The 24,648-nt window shown below is 39.6% G+C and overlaps 1 protein-coding gene and 1 long non-coding RNA gene across 4 annotated transcripts in view; one reads left to right on the top strand and one right to left on the bottom strand.

The window, feature by feature from the left end:
- Positions 1-1,303: 1,303 nt before the first annotated feature.
- Positions 1,304-24,648, bottom strand: part of LOC107836422 (uncharacterized) — a 23,804-nt gene continuing 459 nt past the window's right edge. Inside the window, exons 2-3 of the long non-coding RNA XR_001662314.1 lie at positions 9,854-9,866; positions 1,304-1,314 (exon numbers count right to left, since the gene is read on the bottom strand). This is a non-coding gene — a long non-coding RNA (uncharacterized LOC107836422). The remainder of the gene's footprint in view (positions 1,315-9,853; positions 9,867-24,648) is intronic.
- LOC103139045 (semaphorin-3F-like) lies at positions 4,922-23,995 on the top strand. Of its 3 annotated transcripts, none has more exons than XM_007553508.2 (18): positions 4,922-5,435; positions 7,450-7,541; positions 7,630-7,766; positions 16,798-16,958; positions 17,065-17,127; positions 17,219-17,338; positions 17,520-17,613; positions 18,299-18,418; positions 18,540-18,685; positions 19,643-19,757; positions 19,848-19,917; positions 20,070-20,214; positions 21,475-21,697; positions 21,781-21,869; positions 21,947-21,988; positions 22,487-22,644; positions 23,685-23,752; positions 23,840-23,995. In XM_007553508.2, the coding sequence occupies exons 3-18, from the start codon at positions 7,655-7,657 to the stop codon at positions 23,977-23,979; spliced, it is 1,866 nt and encodes a 621-aa protein (XP_007553570.1). In that variant the 5' UTR covers positions 4,922-5,435; positions 7,450-7,541; positions 7,630-7,654; the 3' UTR covers positions 23,980-23,995. The 3 variants fall into 3 exon arrangements, with proteins under 3 accessions (XP_007553570.1, XP_007553569.1, XP_007553568.1); XM_007553507.2 differs by having other exon boundaries at positions 7,445-7,541; XM_007553506.2 differs by lacking the exon at positions 7,450-7,541.

Raw genomic sequence — 24,648 nt, 5'->3', positions numbered from 1 at the left:
CAACCAGCTCTGTCAGATTTTTTCCATCTGAGTCATGCATCTCTATGGCCCAGTTTTAGCTGCTTTTCTGATGAATGCTGTGCTGACCAGTCAGTTTAGGTGGATGGCTGTACTCATTCTGTGTTCAGATTATGCAATGACGGGTTCTCCGTGAAAGGTTTGAAGCTTGGGGTATTATTTTACGATATAATTGTATCGTAAAGGGAACGTATTATGAAAATAAATCACATTTAGCATGTTTTTGAACTTCCATTTGGGCTTTCTACTTTTTCTAAAAACAACCCAAACACTTTTTGTCAATACGTTAGTGTTTTTTGGTGTATTGAAAACATCTCAAATATAACGTTACAAACCAGCAGGCACTGCCCCTCACCTAGCAACCGCAGTAAAGCCTACCCGTTACCTAGCAACCGAAGCAGAGCTCCAGCGTATTTGGTTAGCTAGTCGACCCGCTGTACGATAGCTGCTGGAAAAGAAAAATGTTTTGTTGTTGCCTTACCATTCAGAAGCCACTTGCTTCATTTCTGTTGGTTGTACATAAGGCTGTTCCTCTCCACACATATAAAATTGCGCATCAGCCATTTTCACGTTTGAGAGCCACCAACTCAACGGTTGTTCAGTTGGGGGCGTGGCCAGCAGCAGCTTATTTGGATTTAAAGAGACAGGAGGCCCTAAAACAGTTCGTTCTCCATAACTTTCTTTTGGACTTGTCTGTTGTGTTCCGTGGGACTCATAATGCTGTTTGATATTTAACAAACTGGTGGACTCTTTTTATTGATTAAGTCACTTCTCCAGGCAAATGGTTGTATTTTAGGGGGTGAATTACTCTAATAATCTCTTACTTTCAAGATTTTTATTTGCTATTTTTTGTAAAACAATGTATGATGTTTCCTTCTACTTCAATTTTATGCACCATCTCATGTTGGATTTGTTAAAAAAAAACTGTGCTTTTTTCTTTAAAAAAAACAACAACAACAACAACTGAAAACTGAGAAACATTAAAAACAAAAATATGGAATCTGGGCTGGTCCAAACCTTTTTGGGGCCCTAAGCAGATTTTAATTTGGGGCCCTCCATCAATATTAATTGATGAAGAAGTACTAGTTCCACTGGCAGATAAATAAAATAATGATGTTCCTCTTCCTGATGTTGGCTGCTGCCACTGCTAGGATAATATAAAATATTAAACTTGTTAACTTGTTTGCTGTAAATTCAGTGTTTGTCCGCAGTTGTTACTTTGAAATAGTTAAAATAATGTGGCACACTTAAATACCATTCTCTGCATTTCAAAATCCAAATATTTTATTTAGTTTGCTCTTTCTGTAAGGTTAAAATCAATAGCCTTATTAACACCGGTACAATAAGCTAATTACAAATGATGCTACCATTAGGTAAGTTATACAGAGCAGTCTGGGAATGATGAAGCATCTGGTGTTAAATAATTACTGACTTAAAAACAAGAACCTATATCTTGCTGAAAAGATACATGGAAGCTGTTTTTTGTCTTATTTCAAGTGTACTTATATTTGAACTAGAAAATAGACCAACAATACTTTGTAAGATTGTGTGTTTTTTCAGTATTTGTATTTTGCTGAACTTTTTACTGACTTTGTTTTACAGTTTATCACATCAAATCAAAAAACATTTAAGTTTTTGTTTGCAACGTAACAGCATGTGAACCAGCTTAAAAGGAATGGGATCCTGTTATACACTCCAGTGGTGAGTGCATGTCGGTGTGATAAGGATAGCTGATGATGCAGGTACCAATGACGTCAGTCGGCCTATAAAACGCTGGGAGCTGGTCAGTGTCCTGTTGTCCATGTCCAAAGTTTAGAGCACACGGAAACTTAAACTCTGCCCACAGTCGTGACTCACTTCCTGTGCTGGAAACAGAGGGATGCCTCCTGCAGGGCGAGAGACAAAGACTCCCCTCCTGGTCACACTTTGACGCACAGCTGCTGGGAGATCATCTGGCTCACACCCAGGTTTAAACACGGCATTCACGCTTCGCCGGTGTCAAAGTCATTTAAACTTAAGTAGGATCATTAAAAGATAAGCAAATAACCAAAAGCTTTGTGAGCCCTGCCGCCGTCGGCACTCCTTGCTGAACTTTATACGCTCAAACAGCACATCTTCCCGTGTGTTTGTTTAACTGGACTGTCTTCCAGGGTGCTCTGGCTCAGAATACACTCCCAGTTTGCTTTTTTTGTCTTCAGTGCCCCCATCATGCGTCACAGCCCTCCACAAAGATGAGAGGTCCTCAGAAGCGGCTTCAGTTTCAAGCTCGAGGCGTTGTTAACAGGATGGGTGTCTTTTACACCCAGCTGCCCCCCACCTCCTGTTTTGGTTGCTTTGTCACTGTTGTCATGAGTGCTTGTGCCAGCCAGGGAGGAATCCCGGGAATCTTTTTGGGCTGACCCAGCTCTCTTGTGGCGCTGAAAAGCGATGGTGACACAATCCTAGTAGTAGGCCCCACTCCTCCAGCTTTAATAGTAAATTTCAGCTCCTGCTGATGCGTTAAGAATAGCCTGTGACTCTCACAGTGCTAAAGGGGGGAAAAAAAAAACATTTGTGTAAAAAAAGTGTGAGTTCCCATCACAAAGTGCAGCTGAATTATTCAGCCAGGAGGAAAGTATTGGAGCAGCGTGTTAGACTTTGGCCTCAGGTATATAAACTGACTTTCTGTGAGAACTCAGATTCCCATGGAGCTTGTTGATAAAATAAGATATTCAAAGCTTTAAATTTAGATTTAAAGTGAGTTTCTGCTGCTGGTGTCTGAGCTGAGAAAACCTTTGATGCGTATTGTAACTGGTTGTAAATAGATCAGTAGGTAATAGTCTTTTTATATGGCTGCTTGTAAACGCTCCTTCCCTCCCACCACACATCACTGTCTGGATGGAGGCTGCCAAACAGATTTAAAACGAGCAAAACAAAAAGACATTTGAAATTTGGAAGGAAATTTTTGTCCTTCATATGAAGTTAGCGGAAGAAACGTATACAACAATCACATCATATGCTGCTAACTTCCTTTAAATCCTCTAAAACACGTATCAAACTCGAGGCCCGTGGGCCAAACCCGGCCCACCGTAGCTCTTTATGTGGTCCTCTAGATTCTAAGCTAAACACTGAATGTTCTTAAATGTTATGTTATCAATCAAATCAATGTAGCTTTTATCTATTTACTGCCAAATTATATCAATCAATCCCTCCAGTTTCTTGCGAATTATAGTAGAAATTCACGCTAAAATAAAAACATCCCCACACTTTCTTGCACTAATACATAATTGGAAGTTTATTGCAGGTTATTCTCAAAAATTATCAAAAACTTTTCTGCTTGTACTGAAAAGCTGTCTCAGCTTTAATTGATGGCAGATTATAGTCCATGATCTTTACAACGAATTATAAAAAGTTGCATTTACCGTCATAAATAAGAGCAAATATTTCCAAATTAGCACCACAAACACTTTGAAAAATCACAGAAAGTGTTATGAAATCCTGGAGGAACTGAAAAGATGCTTAGTAACATTATTTAATTTAATAAATAAATAAATATATTGATGTTTAAACAGTGTGTGAACAGGTTTTATCAATACATTTGGCACAACCGGCCCTTTAAGAGCCTTCATGATCTGGATTTGGCCCAAAAACGAAAACGAGTTTGACATCCCTCCTTTAAAATATCTTTGATTGGACTGCAAGATGATTAATTTAACTTCATTTATTTGATTAGGATAGTGCACATTATTCAACATTTCTACAATTAATGTCAATGTAAACATGCAGGAATTAACACAATAACTAATTTTCATCCTTATCCTGAGACAAGTAAGGAGAAAAAAACCAAACTATTCGCTGTACAAATCACAGGACAGAACATTGAAAATAGTAAAAGAAATATCAGCAGAAGAAAAAAAATAAAAAAAAAAAAAAACAGACAAAAACAGTATAAAAACACAATACAAACCCTCTGCTAACAGAGGAAGATGAGTAAATAACTGGTTTCCTTTCAACCAGTGATTGAGTTTCTTTTTAAAAAAAATCAGTTTAAGTATCTCCCATATATTGTGGTTGTCTGTTATATGAATGTGCCTCTAACAGATTAAAACTTTATCCTGTTTTCAATTTGAATGATAAAGTCAATGGTTGATAATTAAGATCAAATTGGAAAGTATCTCTGAATATCTCTGTATAACTCGATTAAACTGTATTAACTTTTCTTTCACCTGTTCTTGCTGTGAAATAAACTGTACTGAATCATGAAGTTTGGTTGTTTGTGTGGGATATGTTTCATAATTTGAAGCTCTCAAAGCTGCAGTACTTAACTTTTATTTAAAAAATATGTTTTTAACATATTTGTTAAACTGTCATCATGTGATGACAATATAATATGAGACAGATAATCTGCGAAAAGATCGAACTCCTCCAATCAGAGCCAGGAGGAGCGCCTTAGCGCTGTCAATAAACCTCATGAACATGCTGCTAAATGTGATAATAGCAGAGAAACATCGGTGACCATGCTAACTAGCCTTAGCATTAATGGCAGGCTCTGCTAAAAGGGAGCAGAGAGCAAGGGGTGGAGAAAAGGTGCCGCACACAGGCTTGATTGGCAGCACTAAATCCCTCCTCTTGATTCTGATTGGTTGTTTCTAGTTAGGAGAAGACAGAGGAGCTTGACTTTTTTTTTATCACACGTCTATCTTACATAATGTTACAACATAGTGACAGCTTCAAAGAATATGTAAGAAAAAAATCATAAAAGTTGCAGCTAATTCGAGCATGACAGCATTTAAATAGTGCCCGCTATTAAATTTCAGCTTGTAGCCTCATGCAGGCAGGCATGGGTCGGCTGTGCTCCGCCAGCACTGACAGGGTTAATCACACCCATATGGTGCGCTGAGAGGTTTGGTCCAATGCTGCTGTGGGCCAACAGGAGAGGGAAGGCTGGGTGGGGGCAGAACAGAAGGGAGAGGACAGCGGGGCAGATCACTCTCCCAACACCTGCACCTGGTCACTTTGGTTCCCATTCAGTCACCAGTTCAAGTCCGCTTCTCCGATCCGTGGACCAACATCTTGAACACATCGCCGATGGTTTAATGGGCAGAAACTTTTGGAGATTGTGGGACAAGCGTTCAAGGATCTGATGCCATTTTCTCTTTCTTTTCTTTTTATTGTTACGCAGAGGAATGCCTTCGGATAAAAGCGACTGATTCGGCATTGTTGTCTTTTTTTTTTCCTCCCACGGAACTATCAGACCTTTCGGATTGTTTTATTCCTGCGCAGATCTGCTGCAGTAAGACATTGTTTTGTTTTTTTTGTTGTTTTTTTGTTTTGTTTTGTTTCTTTTTTCTTTACCAGTTCGGTCTCCTAAGGCGCAAAACGCGCGGAATGCCGCGGTAACATCTCGCAAGTTGTGGCTGTTTTCGCAGAAATCAAAGGTAAGGACATATAACTTAACCCTGGTTTAACTTTTAACTCGCGTTTGGTTACTCTGTAGCGCAGTCTCTGGTCCTTTAGAAAGCTGGAGTGCGCGTATTTGTCCCGGTTCCTATTTCTGGATGTTGAGTTCACAGGTAAGTGCGCACTCCTCCGCTTATGAAAGAAGCTGAAAGAAATCCTATAATTATTTAAAGGGAAGCCATATATTATTACGGCAGAACTTCAATCTGTCCTGCAGCTCCCACCCAGCACAGAAAACCAACAGAACCGCTGTGCAAATATACCACGAAGTAAGTCCAGCACAGTGGAGCCTCGAGGAGATTTTTATTAGACATTTAAGGAAATGACAAAGAAAATAGTGCGTAAATTTACACCAAAGGTGTAAGTTGTACCAAATTATGGTATTCTATTATGTGATTAATTTTTATTATGACTCATTAAAATAATTTCTCAATCTATCATCGTGTCTATGTGACGTAGCAGGTGCAGCCACATAAATCAGAATATCTTTAAAACAGTTCATTAATTTCAGTTAATAGCTAATTCACTATGTAGGTTTATTACACTGAAAGTTGTACATTTCACATTTTTATTTCCATCAACTGTTATACCTTTTAAGTAAAAGTAAAACAAAAAAATGAACAAATTTTCAGAAAATTTGATTTAAATGTTACACGAGACTGGTAAAAACAATTTCAGGAAGTGTTGCATCCATTCTTTTTAGTAGAAAGTTTAGTGGAAGGAAAAAGTTTACTAGAAAACATGCACAAACAAAAAGGAAAGCTTCCAGCCTTACTGCCAAAGTAGTACTAGCACCTGGTTTAACGATTATGACATCATAGAAAATCCCCCATGGGAGACTCCAAACCCAATAATGAAGATGAGCTAACAGCGGCTACTAAAGCAACCTGGGCTACCATAGCAGCTCAACAGAGATCTCCAACACACTATGCCTCATTGATGCCTTAGTCAAGCCAAATTATCCCCTTTCAGTAGGCCAACATTTCTTTAAAAATGCTCTTTTATATCCTGTGTTGCATCTAACTCAGCCATAATAATTAAATTAACAGGAATAAATCTCGCTCTGCACTCATCCAACCCATGTAATGTACGAGTTTCACATTTTAAATTGAATTACCGAGCTCATTCTGTGATGTCCTAATTGATTGTGATGCACTAGCGCTTCATTTGCTGCGGCTGTAAAACATCTGATGGAGGGAATCAACGTCAGATTCGCGCCGCGATGCCAGGAAGGTTGTTTAAGGTGCTGCCAGCGTGGCCTCTGTTTCTGATTTTCCATCGTGTTCCAGTCGTTTCAGTTTCGACAGAATGTTCAAAACGTCTTTCTCGGGAACATGTTTTCCAGATTACGTGTTGCTGCCAAATTTTTTGTGAAATCACCCTCCTTTTTTTTTCTTTTTTTCTTTTCCAACACCTCCTAATTTCCAGGCGACTGCGGGTCTCATGAGGTTGGAGAAGAAGCCCAGGGGATGGGTTATAGACCCAAGCAAAGCACACCTTAAGGGAGACAATTTAATGGATGTTATGGACTCAGCTTTTAGTATTCATAATTTATATGGGATCCTCTCCAGCAAAGTGCAAATGCATAATGAATGTCTTGAGTTGGACTTAACAGTTGGACTAAGTTTCACAACACGCCGTAACTGTCAGGGATTGTTTCAGCCGGGGTTACCTGCTGCTTTGAACTGTCATGTCCTCCAGTCATCAGCTTCAGAGGGCGCTTTGTTGAAAGAAAGAGTGAGGGAGAGCCAGAGGGGAATCATTGATTGGCATGTTCATTGTCTTCTCTGTGCAGGTAAAACGTGAGTGAAATACGTGCTGAACTAAGTGCTGTTTGTAGAAGAATTTGTCCGAGATGAAGGCTTGGTGATTTTAATCTCGCGTAATTGCCAGACTTCTTGGCCTGGCGAGCTCAGTTTTGCAGTCCTAACACATACCTCACTACATTTACACTCTAAATAAATAATAGGGCTGTCATATTTTCCAGAGCAGGTGTGAAGATTTGGACGTTATTCTCTGCTGCCTAACTACGTCTCGTCTGAGAAGGCTGCAGGCCAGGCGTCTGATCAGAGACATCAGAGAGAGTCCGTCCTTCCCTCTTTTTTTTTCTGTCTCCCATTTCTCATGGGGCACTCTATAATAACGCTCATTCCTCTTTCTTCTTTTGTCCAGATTTAGATCTCTGTGGGCTACCTGCATGACTGTTACCATGACAGCATCTGGAGCCCAGCTCCTCCTGTTGGCCCTGTGTGTTTACAGAGGCTGGGGCCTGCAGCAGTCTGCGCCGCGGGTTCGCCTCTCCTTCAAAGGTGAGCTCATACATATGAAGTAAACTCCTCTGCCTGCGGGGCTTTTTTTTATTATAACAGCTTATTTGTTTGGCTTTTGTCCGGTTAAATCCCTGGCAGACTCGCAAACTTGTTCACACCAGAGGTTTTGCTTCCGTTTTATGAATATGTAAAGAGCGTATTTCCTGCCGCATGTCAAACAGCGGAGCGCTGAAAACAAAAGGTGGATGTTACGTGTGGCTGGTTACGCGTTGTGCCCTTCGACAGAGTTTCTCCCCACACCCTGAAACGCTCACGCACTATGATGTGACCTGTCAGGCTCTTCTTTGTTGCGATGTCGGGTCACAAGAGGAAAACGCCCGAAACTTGATCACAGGAGTGAAATGTATACTTTAAAGGGGACGTATTGTGAAAATTTAACATTTTGTGAGATTTTGTACTTCAATTTTGCTTTGAAAAATCACACTAATGTTTTTTGGCAATAAGTTCATGTTTTTTGGTGCCTGGAAAACACACCATTTCAAAAACCTCCTAGTTATTAACTCCCATGTTACGAGAGCTACTCCGTTACCTAGCAACCCCATTCAAGCCTATTCCGTTACCTAGCAACTCAAGCGGAACTCCAGGACATTTGGTCAGCTGGTTTTACCGCTGTATGCGCTGTACAATGGCTCCTGGAAAAGACACGTGTTTTGTTGACTTACCTTCCAGAAAAGACTTCCTGCCTTCTTATTGATTGTGCAAGACGCTCTACTAATGCTTTTCGAACATGTACAGTTATATAATTGCATCTGTTTGCAGCCCTTCTTATGTTTAAGTGTAAACATTGAGTTTGGGGGCATGGCCAGGAGCAGCTTATTGGGATTTAAAGTGACAAGACGCCGTAATTCAGCTCAAAATAGGCAGAACTGAGCAAACTAAAATATCATTATCTGAGAATGATTTTGTGTAAACCTGTTTTGTGTAGCCCATAGACCTATCCTAACCTGTTCAAGGCAGGATAATAGGTCACCTTTAAGATGTTAAAGACTTGGCTTCCAGGTTTAAAGCTGAGATGGGAAGAATTGGGTTTTTTGAAGCCTTTTTTTTTGTGCAGGTATTTGGGATTTTCCCCTTGTTCTCGGCTCACCTGCGCTCATTAACTCTGATGGCAGAGAATTTTCCTCACAAATATGAGGACGACACCTTTGATCAAAACAATGCCAGATGATTACTGTTATTTCTGCCTCCCTGTCATGGTGTCACATCAAGTTGCGGGAAAGGCTCCACATGTAAGAACACATGCCCGACGCTGCGTGGACGTGCAAATGAGAGGTGTGGATCAGATTTATAACATTCTTGTGTGCTTTGATGTGCAGCTGATTCGGGAGGCTTTGGTTTCAAAATAAGGTCTAGACAGCGTCTTATCTTGTAGTAGTGCATAGATTCAGTGATAAAAATGTATGATTTACATTTAAAAAGGCAATCTGAGGCAGATTAGAGGTAATCATGAGATCTGTGGTTGACAGAAACACTGGCGGTGTACGTGCAAGGCTGCTGTGCATTCTTCTGATTTTGTAACACTGACAACAGCTGTCCACATGCTGCGGATAGCTGCAGAGACAGATCCATCCTAGTCCTGAGAGAGTAATGGCCATGCTTTTTTATGTGACCTTTAACACTAATCCCTCTCCCGGTAAATAGCTTAGCAGGGTGTTTTTGGAGCTCGGTGCGCACACTAGTTGATGGATCAATCGCACAAGTTTGGTCTTGAATTTGCTCCTTCTCACACTCATGTAAACTCCAAAGTGTTAAAAGCAGACCAGTTTGGGTCGTATTTTTCTAACCCAGCTCTGGGTCTTATACGACAACATCAATGTGTTTTGATTTAACACCACAGGGAGTTTGACCCAGAATTTTGGGTTTGAGATTCAACCCAATATTCTGGGTCATAATACAAGGTTTCCCCCAGAAAACTTGTTAAGTCTGGTGGTTGGGCACTAGGGCAGTCATTGTTGTTTTTTTGAGTTAAAAAAATGTTTAAAGTTGACAGAAAATTTGAAAATATCACTTAATAATTATGTGTTATTGAAAGACACACCAACTAAAAAGTCTTAAAAAGTGCCAACATAAAAAAAAAAACTTAAATAAAGAAACAATGCTTAGCCTCGTAGCCTGCCAGGCTTATAATACACTTAGGGAAACTCTGTAATGTATACTAACATAGGCACAGTAAGAGATTCTCATGGTGTAATAACCAGGCCTGTTGCAACAGGCAATAAACCAATGAATAGCATGATAAATTAAAACAAGCTGAATAATTTCCATTTGAATAATTTATTGTGTTTTTTTCCTTTTCTCTTTCTGAATAACAAAAGTCTTCAGTCTGGTGCTTTGGTCTCAACTAGCCATTTTTTTTGAAGAACAGTTTTGTTTACAGAGACTTTATGATTAATTTTACTCATTTTGTCTGTTGTTTGGTTTATTTATTTTGGATATTTAAAATGTCTTGCAGTTCCAGTGTTAAATGTTCATTCGAATTTAACGTTTATTGAACTTTTAGAATGTCTTTTTACATTATTATGCCATTACTGTCATGTTAGTTGAAAATAGTCAATATTATTGTGTACTGTAATAATTTCTGGGACAATTTATTGTCCAGCAAAATTTGTTATTGTGACAGGAATAGTGATAAACCACCTTGGCTCCATTGTGCAGTGGATCCCAGTCTATTCGCTATTTCATTATTTAATAATTCACCCACTCACAAGTTTTTCTGTGCAACATAACTCCAAATTTCTGGAGGTCCATTGTACATATAACAAAATTTAAAACAGACACGATTCAACTATCCCTAATACTGGCTTTGTAAACTATAACATTTGATTCAAGTCAAAATATAGGATGAACTCCTGCATTAATTTAGTTTTATAGTGTGCAGAACAGCACACTTCTCTGCTGTGCTGATCTTTATAGAGAAAATTCAGATTAAAAATACTTTATTATTCTCCAGGGAAATCAAATAATTAAAAATGTATGTGTAGTAATGACCTTATAGTTTCTGCCACCTTCAAGACGCAGCTCGTCCTCTGAGTTACAGCTTCTGAGCTTCTGCCTTACAGAGCAGCCCTTCTTCACGATGGCCACACTCAGCTCCTTCAGACTAGCCAGAAGCAATTAGCAAACACCTGGTGGGATGGCACATCTGCTGAGCTCATTATAAGAGCTAAATCTCAGTGCAACGCTGGTAAAACTTTGTTAAAGAGTTAATAGAGGAGCAATGCTGTGATGACTTCCTGAAAGTGGAGTTTCAGAAACCACAGGAGTTTTTAAAGAGACAGAGACCCAATTTTAAGATGTTAGATTACAAAGTCAAATTTCTTTTAATTCATAATTGATATATAGAAAATTTTTACAGCAACTGAAGTTCACATAGTTACTTGATTGTGCTATAAAATGGTGCTATGTGCCTAGAAAATATATAATACCGCCCCTTTAAGTTGTAGAATATAGTCTCTGGATACTCAGGTTTATGAAGATAATTTGATTATCCTACCTGGTAGATCTATCAGGTTAACCTTTGGTACAACATATGGTTATATGGTGAAGAGGATTTGTGCTAAAAATACAGAATGATGTAGTCAAGACAAATAGATGGTGCTCAGGGTGTAGAAAGAAAAAGTGTTATGTAAGTTTCAAATTTTACTCAGAAAGTTTAGCTTGAAGGCTGGTTGTGAATCAGTGTTCAACCTTTACAAAAACCTATGATATTTAACCTAGAATTTCACAAAATTCAATTAAAGTGCATCTTTCTGTCCTTTGCCATCAGCAGGAGTGTCAGGTATGGTGTAGGTTTTTCATATGCTGTTTCAAATTCATTGATTTGTTTTAATCTGTTTCATTTGGACAACCTGTTTTTTAATGAAAGATAACAAAGGTATTTATTTTTTGTAAGAGTATGTAAATTGGAAGTGAGATTTAGAAAATCCACTTGAGCATCTGTCTCTCAAAATATCTGTGCACATTTTGAGGTCAACAAACCCAAATACTCATCACAATGCTACCAAGCGACATATCATTTTAGCCTTTTAGTTGCTGCTTTCAAACATGAATGTCATAAAGATTTACAGATCATATTTACAGTTTTCTAAAACATTTAATGTTCAACTTGTTACTGAAGCTTAAAAAAGCAATCAACACTTTATAGCGGGGATCTATTTTGACTTTGTAACTCAGCTGGTCAAAATGTTGAACATAGCTTGGACTAGGCTGCGCTAGCTAATAGCATGAAAAAATGCTAATTATTTGGACAGTGGATCAGAAGGTGCCCATGCTGTAGTGGGTTTGAACTCCGTCACTTTGCCATTGTGTGTTTGGGCAGGACACTTCAGCTGCGCTGCCTGCTGTTGGTGGTCAATGGGCCCTGTGGCGCCGATTGATTGAATCAGTCTGCCTCAGGGTAGCTGCGGCTACCGTCAGTGTGTGAATGTGTGTATGAATGACTGATTGTTGTGAGGAGTGGTTTAGAGTCCTTTGACTGGCATTAATTTTATTACTGAGCATAATTAACCTTGTGACGAATTGAGTCTTCCGTCCATCATCAGCATACGTTGTCAGATCGCCATTGGCGTCGCACAAACTGGTTAAGCTGTCATTTAGTCAGTCCCGTGACACCATGACGTAGAAGCTAGATCGTCATACACTTAACAGTGCGATAGCCTGACTTAGCCGTTAACCAGTCAGACCTTCGTCAAGGAACGGGGCGTGTTTTGTTGGTGACTGCAGCTAGACCCTGCTTTAAATACACACAGAAATCACGACAATGAATGTGTAGCCATCTAGCTAACATTATAAACTATTGATTGACTTATGTGTCGTAATTTGTAGCGTATGCTGAACTGACAGCTCCTCCAAATGTCTTAAAGCGCATGCGCACGTATGCTAGAACACGGAGCCGTTACGAGCTGGGACGTAGTCCTAAAGTTCGTGTCGACATGCAAGCACAAACGCACACAAAAATGCGCTCAAGCCACAACTTACTTTTTGATCAGCTCAAACTGGCGCTGTTGTCATATCCATCCTATCAAACATTTTCCCGGTTAAAATGTTCCATCCGGGCTATTTACAGAGGGAATCACATGATGGCGTAATGATATCGTCAGAACACATTGTGTATTTTTGGTCACCGATTTGTTTATTTATTTCAATTTTCTTACGATTATTTTATTTTGTATAGCTTGTTAAGGGTTTACTTGAATTAGAAGCAATTGCTTAGTGTTTTTTTCCTGAGAAAATGATCTGGTCTCTTCTCTAATTCATGTACCAACCTTCCAAACCACTCAGGTGTTCTGGTTCTTGTCTGCTTTACTTCCCCAGAACCAGAACCAAAAATGGAGAAACAGTATTCAGCTTCCAAGCATCACAAATCTGAAATTTTTACTTTTACTAGAGAAACTTTTTGATGAAGTACTCTTAGTGAAATTTCTGGATATTCTACCCACTGTGAGTAACTTCGGTGAATGAAGAACAAGTTTGTTCAACACACACTTGCAGTTTCTGTTAAAGTTTCTGAAGTGTTATATTAAAAGAAACTGATTTGGAAGAATGTTTATTTGGCTTGATTTTTTGCTATTTTGTAATTATGTTATTTAAATGAATCATTTTGGTCTAAAAAATACCAAAATTTCCACATAATTTTATATTTTGGTCTGCCTGATTATGTCACTTTTAAATATAAAACATTGATAATTTGATCAGTTGGGTTTCCTTTTTACTAAATGCTTTTTACTCTTACTTGAGTCATCTCTTCGATGGTTACTTGAGTGAAAATATCTTAAAGTAGTTTCTACTCTTAATTGAGTACACTTTTTGGATAGTCTGCACACCTCTGACGATTTTACTGATGGGATTTGACAAAATCTAATGTTTATTGCTTGCTTCATAATTGGCATTATGTTTTTATGATGTAAAGCACTTTGAACTTCCTTGTTTCTGAAATGTGCTATACAAATAAGCTTGCCTTGACTTGATTTCTCTTACTTAACACATTGAGCCACAACTTTTGACCCAATATTTGCCTGGTCCGTCCTACATTTGGGTTGAGAAATGACCCTGTAGATTCTGTGTGTGCACTGAGCTCTCACACTTGTTAAAGGTTTTAGATCAACTCTCAGGTTTTAGTCATAAAGCAGCAATTCTGTGGACCCTTCCCCCTAGAACAGAATAAAACCCAGTGAGGTTAGGATTTAGTCTCCAACTGTTTTCTGCTACTCCCAGGATTTATTGTTCATTGTTTGTGACAGCAAGCCCCTTTGTTCCTGGAGGCGCCTGTGGAGGAGGTTTCGGGGCGGCTGGAGGACATGTGACTCTTCTGAGCGATCCTGCCGGACTGACTGACACTCTGAGGCCACATGTGGTCTGCAGAGGACAAGGACTTCATGTTGATTTTCAGGAAGTTGGGTCAATTAAGCAGATTTAAAAGGAATTAGCTGAAGCTCATTTGATTTGTCGGTCCAGCATTGCTAGAAAGCAGAACGTGCTGTGTAACCTGAGCCGTGTTTTAGAATCTCGTAACCTCACTGTGCTGTCACCAGGCGGTTCATACAGGAGATGGGTCTGGGACTAAGTGGTTCTGGTCATTATAGTGACTCAGTGACAATACTCTGTAACCTGAGAGTTCATAGTGGGCCCCATACTGGACTTCCCAGTATGTCCTTCCCAGTGTTTCCCCTATCGATGTCAGAATGTTGTCAGACGATAAGTGTTTGCTGAATGTTTACCAGATGATGGCAGGACATTGTTTGCTATTTTTGGCGAACAGAGATGAGTACAGGGGTGCGGTGATGCTGCATTTAGCCCGTTCGGTGAATCCACCATGACCGTGTTGGAGCTCGGCCACTGGGACTTGTTATCCTGTGGGAATAGAGCCGGACTCTGAGACTCCATCCCACTTCGACCGGAGATCCGACTGCGAGGCTTATTTTAGTGGCACCTCTGCTGCATCCTGTTAACACGGGCCTCATAAGGAAGATGACAGGCCCTTTGATGTAAATAAAGATTGCACTTCCTCTTGAGTCCCTGTAAGCCTGCTTCTGAGGGTCTCGGAGAACATTTGTCATTGTTTAAGCCTGCTGTCTTTAACATGCCTCCGTCACGTTGCAGGGAGCACATATGGTGGCCAATATTTCAGACATGCCACAAATGTGTGTGTGGGTGAGTGTTGGGGTGCTTTCCATGTCTTTAATCTGATTCAATGAATGGGAGAATTGTTAAAGGGAACCTATTATGCTTTCTTTTAAACAAGTTTAGGTGAGCTTTATGGTCTATGCAAAACATGTTCATTACATTTTTGGCACAAAGTCATTCTCAGAGGATAAGATTTTACCTGATCAATTCTGCCTATTTTGAACTGCTTTCAGAAAGAGCTGTTTTAGGGTCCTGTCACTTTTATGCAAATTATCAGTTGCTGGCCACAGCCCCAGCAGCTTATGTCAAAACACATGTCTTTTCCAACAGCCATTGTACCAACTATAATTAAAGCTGAACAGAAGAAAGTTTTTTAAAAAGTAGCTGAAAACCCTGTTGGGAGCAATTTACCTGTAACTGCAATATTGTATATTTAATTTACAATTAATTATATTTAATTATTGTATGTTTTATGAATTTATCATAACAAAATTCATAAAACAGTTTATACAATATTTTGTATAAACTGTAATACATTTTCATTGCTGTTTATGTTATATTTGAATGATTTCTACTGCATGTCTTTTAACAATGAACTCCAGGAAGAGTAGCCGGGTCCTATTCAGAATGAGCCGTTTTAGGGTTCTGCCACTTTTATGCAAATAAGCTGTTGCTGACCACGCCCCCAATAGTTTATGAATATTAACATCAAAACACTTGTCTTTTCCAACAGCTGTTGTACCAACTATAATTAAAGCAAAACAGAAGAATTTTTTATAAAAGTACATGAAAAGCATTTTATGAGCAGTGTGCCTGTAACTGGATTGTTTAATTTATCAACATTTTATATGAACTGTAATTCATTTTCATTGCTGTATTTGAATGATTTCTACTGTATGATGTGCGTTTTAATGATGGATCCCAAGAAGAGTAGCTGTGCATTAAAAAATAAATAGACAAACAAACAAACAAACAACATAGGAATAAAACCAGTTGACCAGCTCCACTCTGGTTGCTAGGTGAGGAGCTGGGATCAGTCGGGGTTGCTAGGCAACGAGGCAGTGCTAGCAGGTTGTAACTTAGGATTTTTTTTATTTAGCGCTCACCTGTTTCTAGAACCAGTAGAAACCCAAATGGAAGCACAAAAACGTGCAAAAAAATGAAGTTTTGCATATCAGTCTCCCTTTAAAAGCTCTGCATGAAACTAGGCAATGAGGTCAGTTGGGGTTGCGAGGCAATGAGGCAGTGCTCGCAGGTTGTGACTTAGGATTTTCAAACGACTAATTTTCCAGACACCAAAACACATTAACTTATTGCCAAAAAATGGTTGTGGTTTTTTTTTATTTAGCACTCAATTCTTTATAGAACCAGTAGAGATCCAAATGGAGGCACAAAAACATGCAAAAAATGAAGTTTTGCACAATAGTCTCCCTTTAAAAGTTCAATCAAAGCTTTTAGGAGAACAAAAAAAAAGAGAAACACTTTCCACTGCTGCGAGTCTTAACAGGTTATGCTCTGCTGAACACAGACCTGATCTTAAGAATTAGCTGTGAGTTCGACTGACCATGTTTCCTAAGGGAGCCACGCGGCTTTTCCTCCAACTCCACAAGGCATGCACTGCTTTAGACCCAATCAGACACCAGAGCACATAAAATATTGAGATCTTAAAAGCGAATATGCTTTTTCAAAACGCTCAATGTTGAGTCATATTTAATAAGTGACACACATTTTCCAAAAAAAAAAGCTTGAGTGTGTTGTTTCAGGGACCATAAGTTCATCCAAGTTGGTAATGAAAATATGTTAAAGGCATAAGGGGAAAAGCATGAGTGCTCTGCCTCCAGCCGAAGTCCTTTTTTTTTCAAACATTACTGTAACATTTTCCACACAGAACTCATGGACACAAAAGCAGCACGACCCTTCAGTTTTTCCTTCAACACCAGCGACTACCGAATCCTCCTCATGGATCAGGACCAGGGCCGCCTCTACTTGGGCAGTCGGGAGTACCTGGTTGCTCTGGACATGCACAACGTCAACAAAGAACCGCTTATAGTGAGTTCAAGCTCTCTTCTTAAATCCACTCCGCTATTTGGCATGTGGTCCTAAATCTCTGAGTAGTGCAGTGATCCTAATTTGTGGTGTTTTTTCTCTAATGCAGATCCACTGGCCAGCCTCTGCAAAGAGAAAGGGAGAATGCCAGATGACAGGAAAAGGTAGACAGGTGGGATCTTGTGCTCATATAAAAATGAATCCTTCTTTCCAGATGCTGCAGCAGTGTTTGAATTCCATTTATCTTACTCCTCTTTGTCCAGGGCGAATGTGCCAACTTTGTGAGGTTGATTGAGCCGTGGAACCGCACCCACCTCTACACCTGCGGCACAGGGGCGTACCAACCCATCTGCACATTCATCAACCGAGGCTGGAGGGCAGAGGTGAACACGGCATTTACAGATCCCCAAGTGGGATTTACAGCAAAACGCCCCAAGCAGCGCAGACCTGGAGAGCTTTGTCCTGCTAAATATTTTAGGACGGCAAACTGGGACACTGATTTGTTTATGATTTTCCGCTATGCTCTATTTTTATGCACACTCTCTCTCTGATCTGCCTCTGCAGGACTACCTGTTTAGACTGGTGTCTGGTTATATGGATTCAGGGAAGGGAAAATGTTCCTACGATCCCAAGCAGGAGAATGTTGCAGTATTGATCAGTAAGAAAAATGCCTGACTAAGGTTATGTTCACACTGCAGCCTGACTTGGCCCAATTACGATTTTTTAGTCAAGTCGGATTTTTTTTGGCGTGGTCGTTCACACTTCCAAACATACCCGACCTGTAGGTGATCTCCAGTGTGAACTGCAAACGACCTGAAAGTGTGCCTCATGCACAGTAGAGGGCGCAATAACGTCACACGTAGAGCGCGTGCTCAGTGTTTTGCCAACAGCCATAAAAAAGAAGAAGAAGAAGATGCTCAGTGTTTGCGGAAGTAAACATGGAACATACCTTACGATGATTTTAAAGTTGTTGTCCGACCGGAGCAGCACATTAACAACTTAATCCTCATTATAGTCCGCCATGGTTGTTGTTTTACTTCGCGCTTGGGCGTATCAGGGCGCAGATTAGTGACGTTTGTCGAGCATTAGTGACGTTCAGGTCGGATGGATGCGACCTGGCCGTTAAATCACATTTGAATCGGATATCCAAGCGGCCTGGGTCGCATTCGAAAACAATCCAAGCTATGTTGTTGAGACTGTCATGAAAAGATCAGATACAGGTCGCTGGTCGCATTATGTAAATAAAAAAAAATCGGAATTGGGTCACTTCAGACTGCATTAGACGCAGAAAAAACGCGCCCAAGCTGGTCAATAAATGATGGAATATTTGTGTGCCTTTACAGACGGAAACCTGTACGCAGGTGTACATATTGACTTTATGAGCACAGACGCTGCTTTATTTAGGACTATGGGAGGGAGGACAGCAATCAGGACGGAGCAGTATGATTCCAGGTGGCTCAACGGTGAGTAAGTGTGGGTGTGAAGAAGTAAAACGCCAATGATTACACGTTCTAGATCCTCTCATTTCATTTTGACAACCACTTGTTTCAATCCTCTTTCTGCTTTTCTGCTTTTATCCTCCAGAGCCGGTGTTTATCCAGATCCAGCAGATCCCTGACAGTGCAGAAAAAAATGATGACAAGCTTTACTTCTTTTTCCGGGAGAAGAGTCTAGACACCAATGGTGGGGCCAGTCCCACGGTTTTAGCCCGGGTGGGGAGAGTGTGTCTGGTAAGCAGAACCACGCTACTAACCAAATTACTCCATGAACATTTTCACATCTTTTCATGCTACAACCACAAACCTCTGGGTATTTTATTTGATGGAGGGACATACTGCATAAATGTGATGTGGAAGGAAACAGAGTTGTAGTTTTCAATGTTTCTCTAATAGTAACGATCTGAAAAGTCACTTTATGAGCAAATAGAGTGTGAATATTAAGGTCAGAACCAAAACAATCCAACTCTACCAACAAAGTTCTGTTGAATAGCTGTTTCTTCAAGATTTTGTGATTGTTTTAGTGTTTTATTTTGCAACCAAACTTACAGATATTGTGGTGAAAATCAATATTTTGCATATTGTTGTACTTCCATTTGGGTCTCACTGCTTTTAAAAACAGTCCAAGCATTTAAATAAACCACCTAACCGTTTTGTGGCAATAAGTTGATGTTTTTTGGTGTCGTTTCAAAACTTCTTGATTGTTGAATCATGCTACGCCGTTACCTAGCAATCCAAGCAGAGCTCCAGCACATTTGGTCAGCTGGTTTTACGGCTGTATGCGCTGTACAGTGGCTGCTGTAAAAGACGAGCAGCCAATAAAACAAAGTGTTTTACTGGCTTTATAAAACACTTTATTGCACAACCTCCTGGTGATTGTGCAGGAGGCTCCACTTCTGCTTCTCAAACATGTACTGTTGTATAATTGCGTATCTGTTTGAAGCCATTTTCACATGCGAGTGTAAACATTGAGTTGGGGGGCGTGGCCAGCAGCAGCTTATTAGGATTTAAAGTGACAAGAGGCCATAAAAACAGCTCATTCTGAAAGAAGCAGACTAAAATCTCATTATCTAAGAATGATTTTGTACAAAAAATATAATGAACGTTTTCTAAAGCCTACAGACCTATTCTAACCTGTTCCAGGAAGGATACTAGGTCACCTTTAGTTATGTCTTTATATTTATCTTGCAGAATGATGAAGGAGGACAGAAATCCCTGGTGAACCGCTGGACGACGTTCCTGAAGGCGCGTCTTGTCTGCTCGGTTATAGGAGACGATGGAGTCGAGACGTCATTTGATGAACTACGTAAAGCCCTGAGAAAATTGTCTCCAATTTCGTGTTAGCTGTATCTGCTTGACTATGTTCTTAATGAAATGCATGTCATTGTTTTTCCAGGAGACGTGTTCATTCAACCAACACAGGATGAAAGAAACCCCATGGTGTACGCTCTGTTCACCACAGCCGGGTGAGTCATTTTCTGGAATCCAGGTTCACAAATTCAAAGTAATTTCTTTGTTTTATCAACACATTTTTGTGGTTAATTTATTCTCTAATTTCATGGGTTGTGTTTGGCACCTTTCTTTTTTTTTAAATATTTGTTGTTTGTTTTTGCTGAAGCTCGGTATTTAAGGGCTCAGCGGTTTGCGTATACTCCATGGCTGACGTCCGCAACGTCTTCAATGGACCGTTTGCCCACAAACACGGCCACAACTACCAGTGGACAGAATATACTGGGAAGATTCCCTATCCACGGCCTGGAACAGTAAGTTTCACTCTCATTGTCTTCACAGAGAAATACGACAATAAAGAGCAAAAAGAATTCAGTTTCTATGCACCACAAATCTGGAACAAACTTCCAGATAATTGCTAAAAAGCCAAAACATTGAGTGCCTCTAAATCCAGACTAAAACCCCACCGGTTTAGAGTTGCGCTTGAAACATAATCAGTTTAAATATTAATCAATAACTTAATGTGTAATGACTGAATTGTTAACTGTGTGTTCTATGACTTTGTATTTTTGTGTTGTTATGATGTAAAACACTTTGAAATGCCTGAAATGTGCTATATTAATAAACTTGATTGATTGATTGAATAATCCATGAGGTGGGATACTTAGACAACACTAACACACTATTTGTAAAATGTAGATTATTAAAATTCATTGACATAGTAAAACTATTGACAGCTTTAATTCTTTACAAACCCAAAATAATTACCAAAAAAAAAACATTAAAAAATTTTCTAAGGAGGAAATTTATCAGTTAAGGGGGGATTAAATTTTCTGAATAAAAAAAAAAAAGCAAATTCAGATGTAAAATGTTTGTGTATCAATAAGGGGAGTCAAATTTGAACATTGTCCAATCATAAAACTGTTCAAATGATCATATAAAGTTATGATTATTGCTGGATATACTATGTCAGGGTTCCCCCCAGTGCTTTATAAGCCTGGTGGGCCACCAGGCTAAGCATTGCTTATTATTTAAGTTTTTTTTTTTTTATGTTTTCATTTTTTAAGACTTTATAGTTGGTGTTCAGGTGCTAATTGTCCAATCTTTCAATAACGCATAATTATCAAATGATATGTTAAAATGTCTTGTCAACTTTAAACATTTTTTAACTCTAAAATACGACGGGCCGCTGGATGAACGACTGCCCTAGTGCCCAACCACCAGGCTTAGCAAGTTTTCTGGGGGAAACCTTGTATATAATATTACCAGTCAATTATTGATGTTGTTGTTTTTGACCCTACCTTTGTTTTATCATCCACTGTAATTAAAATTAAATAGATATTAGATTGATGGGTTAACTATTAAATACAAGTTTAGTTGTTATGTAAATGTAATAAATGTAATATGATGTAAGTGGTTAAGGAGGAGAAATATTGATAAGTTTATACTTCCATCCACTCTCTTGAATATTTAAGACAAAAATTTAACATTATGTTTCATGCTGTAAGTATTTTTGCACATATTCAACATGACACTGACGCCATCAAATCTTTTTTCCTCCCTCTTGCATCCAGTGTCCAGGAGGAACCTTCACTCCAGGCATCCAGTCGTCCAAGAACTTCTCTGATGAAGCTGTGAATTTCATCCGCTCACATCCCCTCATGTTTCATTCAGTGTATCCTATCCATCGCCGCCCCCTGGTGGTGAAAACCGGCGTGGACTACCGGTACACGGCCCTTGTGGTCGACCAGGTGGACGCAGTGGATGGGCGCTATGAGGTCCTATTTTTAGGCACAGGTGAAATAGCAGCAGGACAGATGGTTGTAGTGCGTTTTCATTGATAAAATGTTAATAATAAACAATATTAATGTTGCTTTTAGACCGAGGCACAGTGCAAAAAGTCATCGTTTTGCCCAAAGACCCAACATCCATGGAGGAACTGACTCTAGAAGAGGTTGAGGTTTTTCGGGTATGTCTCTGTTTGCCTGAGTTCATTCAATCACAATAACCAAAGACGTTTAAGTAATTTTCTTCATTAACTTACAGACCAGAGTTCCTGTTAAAACAATGAAGATTTCTTCAAAAAGAGTAAGCCTTTTTTATTCTTCATACTGGAGACACTGCAGGTTCTCGCAAAAGTATTCGTACCGCTTGAACTTTTTCCAGATGTTGTCTTTGAAAACACACTCCTCTTGGTAACACAGGGTGGTGGCAGCATGAGGCTGTGGGAATTCTTCAGAGACAGAAAATCTGGTTAGAGTTAATGAACAGTACTATCCTGGAAGAAAACCAGTTTGGGGTTTTAATAGACTGGAGCAGAGGTTTTCTTTCCATCAAGATAACAACCGTAAACATAAACTGGAGCTATTATATTATGTTTTTTAAACTAAACATTTGTGAGTTTGGCCCATGATCCAATCACAGACATCAAAGTTTGCAGTTGAGAAGTGTCAAAAAATTTTGCTCTAAATATTAAAATGTTCAGAAGGTATGAATACTTTCGCTATGACCTTTGTTTACATGCATCTACTGCCTTCAAGTCATAGCCTCTTTGAGTTGAGCCCGTTTTTGTTTATGTTGCTGCAGCAACAGCTATACGTGTCGTCGGACGCGGGGCTGACGCAGGTGTCGCTGCACCGCTGCGGCGTGTACGGCAGGGCCTGCTCTGACTGCTGCCTGGCCCGCGACCCCTACTGCGCCTGGGATGGAGAGAGCTGCTCTGCCTTCACCCCATCCACCAAAAGGTTTAGATCACCTCATGTTATCACTGTGCAGTTATGTTGGGTTTACTGAAACACACCTGACAGTCCGATAGACTCGGTTCAGTTGGGGAGCAAAGTCACGACGTTTGTTATATTTTCGGCTGGTGCGGTTCACTTTCAAACGGCACTGGGTCAAATGAACCAAACTCTTTGAAAAACCTGTTTCACACTTGGAAAAAAAACAAAATCTTACCAAGTATTTCTGGTCTAGTTCCTAGTCCAAATATCTTAGTGCACTTGAAATAATAACTTACAAGTATTATTTTAGAAAGACAGAGAGGCTGGTTTTCAGTAAATAATACTTAATATTGATGAAAATGTAGTTCTATTGGCAGATAAATTAACTTATAACATGGGAAATATACCTTGTTATAAGTTAAATAATCTGCCAATAGAACAAGTGCTTTTTTATCAATAATAAGGAATTATTTGCTTAAAACAAGTCTTTAGTTCTTACTAAAACATTAATTGTAAGTTAGTTTTGTCTTATTTCAAGTTTACTAAGATAGTTGCACGAGAAACTAGACCAGAAATACTTGCTAAGATTAGGTGTTTTTGCAGCGCCCCTCCTCGCCTGTGGTGGCGCCACACCAAGAACCACTGAAGGGAACAGGACAAAAAACTCAGAAGAAGACAAGAGTTAAACGTCTTTCTTGACAAAATGTAAAGAAAAAGGAGCGGCGTTGGATTTTAGCGGTTTCGCTTTTGTTTTTGGTAAAAGTCGAGCCATTTCTCCCACTAGCGCTAGAGTCCCAGCTTGTGTTTTAGTTGTATTTACCCAGAATCCCCTGCGCTATAGTCCGCTTCCTGCTTTTGGAGCGGCCTCCGGTCCACTTGGCGTTCATATGTACTTAGAGTTCACTTAGGTTTGTAGGGGGACGAGAGTTAACCTTTTCTGATCTGAATCAGAGTTTGATTACAACACTTCCCCAAACAAACCAGACTTTCCATCCAACCAACTGGAGCTTGATTAAAGTGGATTAAAAAGGACTGGTGTGAATGATTACTGATGCTTGTTTTAGGAGGAGCAGAAGACAGGATGTAAAGCACGGTGATCCACTAAGACAGTGCAGGGGCTTTAACGCCAAAGGTAAGATGGAGGTTTTAATTGTTAAATATCATGAATATTTTGTCGTTTTTAATTTTGAGTGATTTTCTTTTCTGTCTACGTGTGCAGTGGAGAAACGTCTCAGAGAGACGGTGCAGTTTGGGGTGGAGGGCAGCAGTACCTTCTTGGAGTGCCAGCTTCGCTCCCCTCAGGCCACAGTCAAGTGGCTTTTCCAGAGGGAGGGAAAGAGGAAAGTGGTGAGGAAGTAAAATTTATTCATTGCAAGTTTAGTAAGAAAAGACAACTCAAAAAATAGTGGTTGAAGTTTGGCTGAAGTCACGATTCAGTGATTCCAGTCTGAACCTCCTACTTTGTGTTCTGCCGGAAAACCCTGTTACCAATGTTGACAAGAATAACCGCTATTTCCCAAAAATGATGATAAAAAACGTACTATTTTATACAGGACAAATTGTACTTATTCCAACCACTTAATGCTGTGAGAAAGGAAAAATCCTCAAGCTACAGATTTTAGCATCCCAGTTCAGTGATGCTGCAGCTGTTTTCTATTGATTTAGGTTTCATGTGACACACCAAAACTGCAAATGGCTGTCAAAGAATCAAAAAACAAAAGAAAAAGTTTTAAAGTTTGACATGCAAACCAAATTCTGAATTATTATTTTTTTTAATTAATTTATTTATTTTGTAATACGACCTGTATCTCATCTTTCCATGACAGTCTGAACAACAGTTTTTGTTTTTTTCCCCGAATGCGACCCGGGCTGCTTGGTTATCCGATACGTATTCGATCTTTTCAAATGTGACCTGAATTTTAACGGTCAGGTCGTGTTTAGCCGAACAGAACGTCATTGATATTCGACAAAACGTCCCCATTCTGCGTCCTGATACGTTTGAGTGGGAAGAAAAACAACAACATGGCG

This window comes from Poecilia formosa, unplaced genomic scaffold (assembly GCF_000485575.1).
Source record: "Poecilia formosa unplaced genomic scaffold, Poecilia_formosa-5.1.2 Scaffold57, whole genome shotgun sequence".
NCBI lineage: Eukaryota > Metazoa > Chordata > Actinopteri > Cyprinodontiformes > Poeciliidae > Poecilia > Poecilia formosa.
The sequence above is the reverse complement of the archived record's forward strand: the minus strand, read 5'-3'. Positions and strand labels throughout refer to the sequence as shown.

Excerpts from the sequence above, each read along its gene's own strand:
- LOC103139045 (XM_007553506.2), top strand. The coding sequence starts at position 7,655 with ATGACTGTTACCATGACAGCATCTGGAGCCCAGCTCCTCCTGTTGGCC. Across the intron at positions 18,419-18,539 it reads TGATTCCAGGTGGCTCAACG|AGCCGGTGTTTATCCAGATC; the intron begins GTGAGTAAGTGT and ends TTTATCCTCCAG. Across the intron at positions 19,758-19,847 it reads GACGTCATTTGATGAACTAC|GAGACGTGTTCATTCAACCA; the intron begins GTAAAGCCCTGA and ends TTGTTTTTCCAG.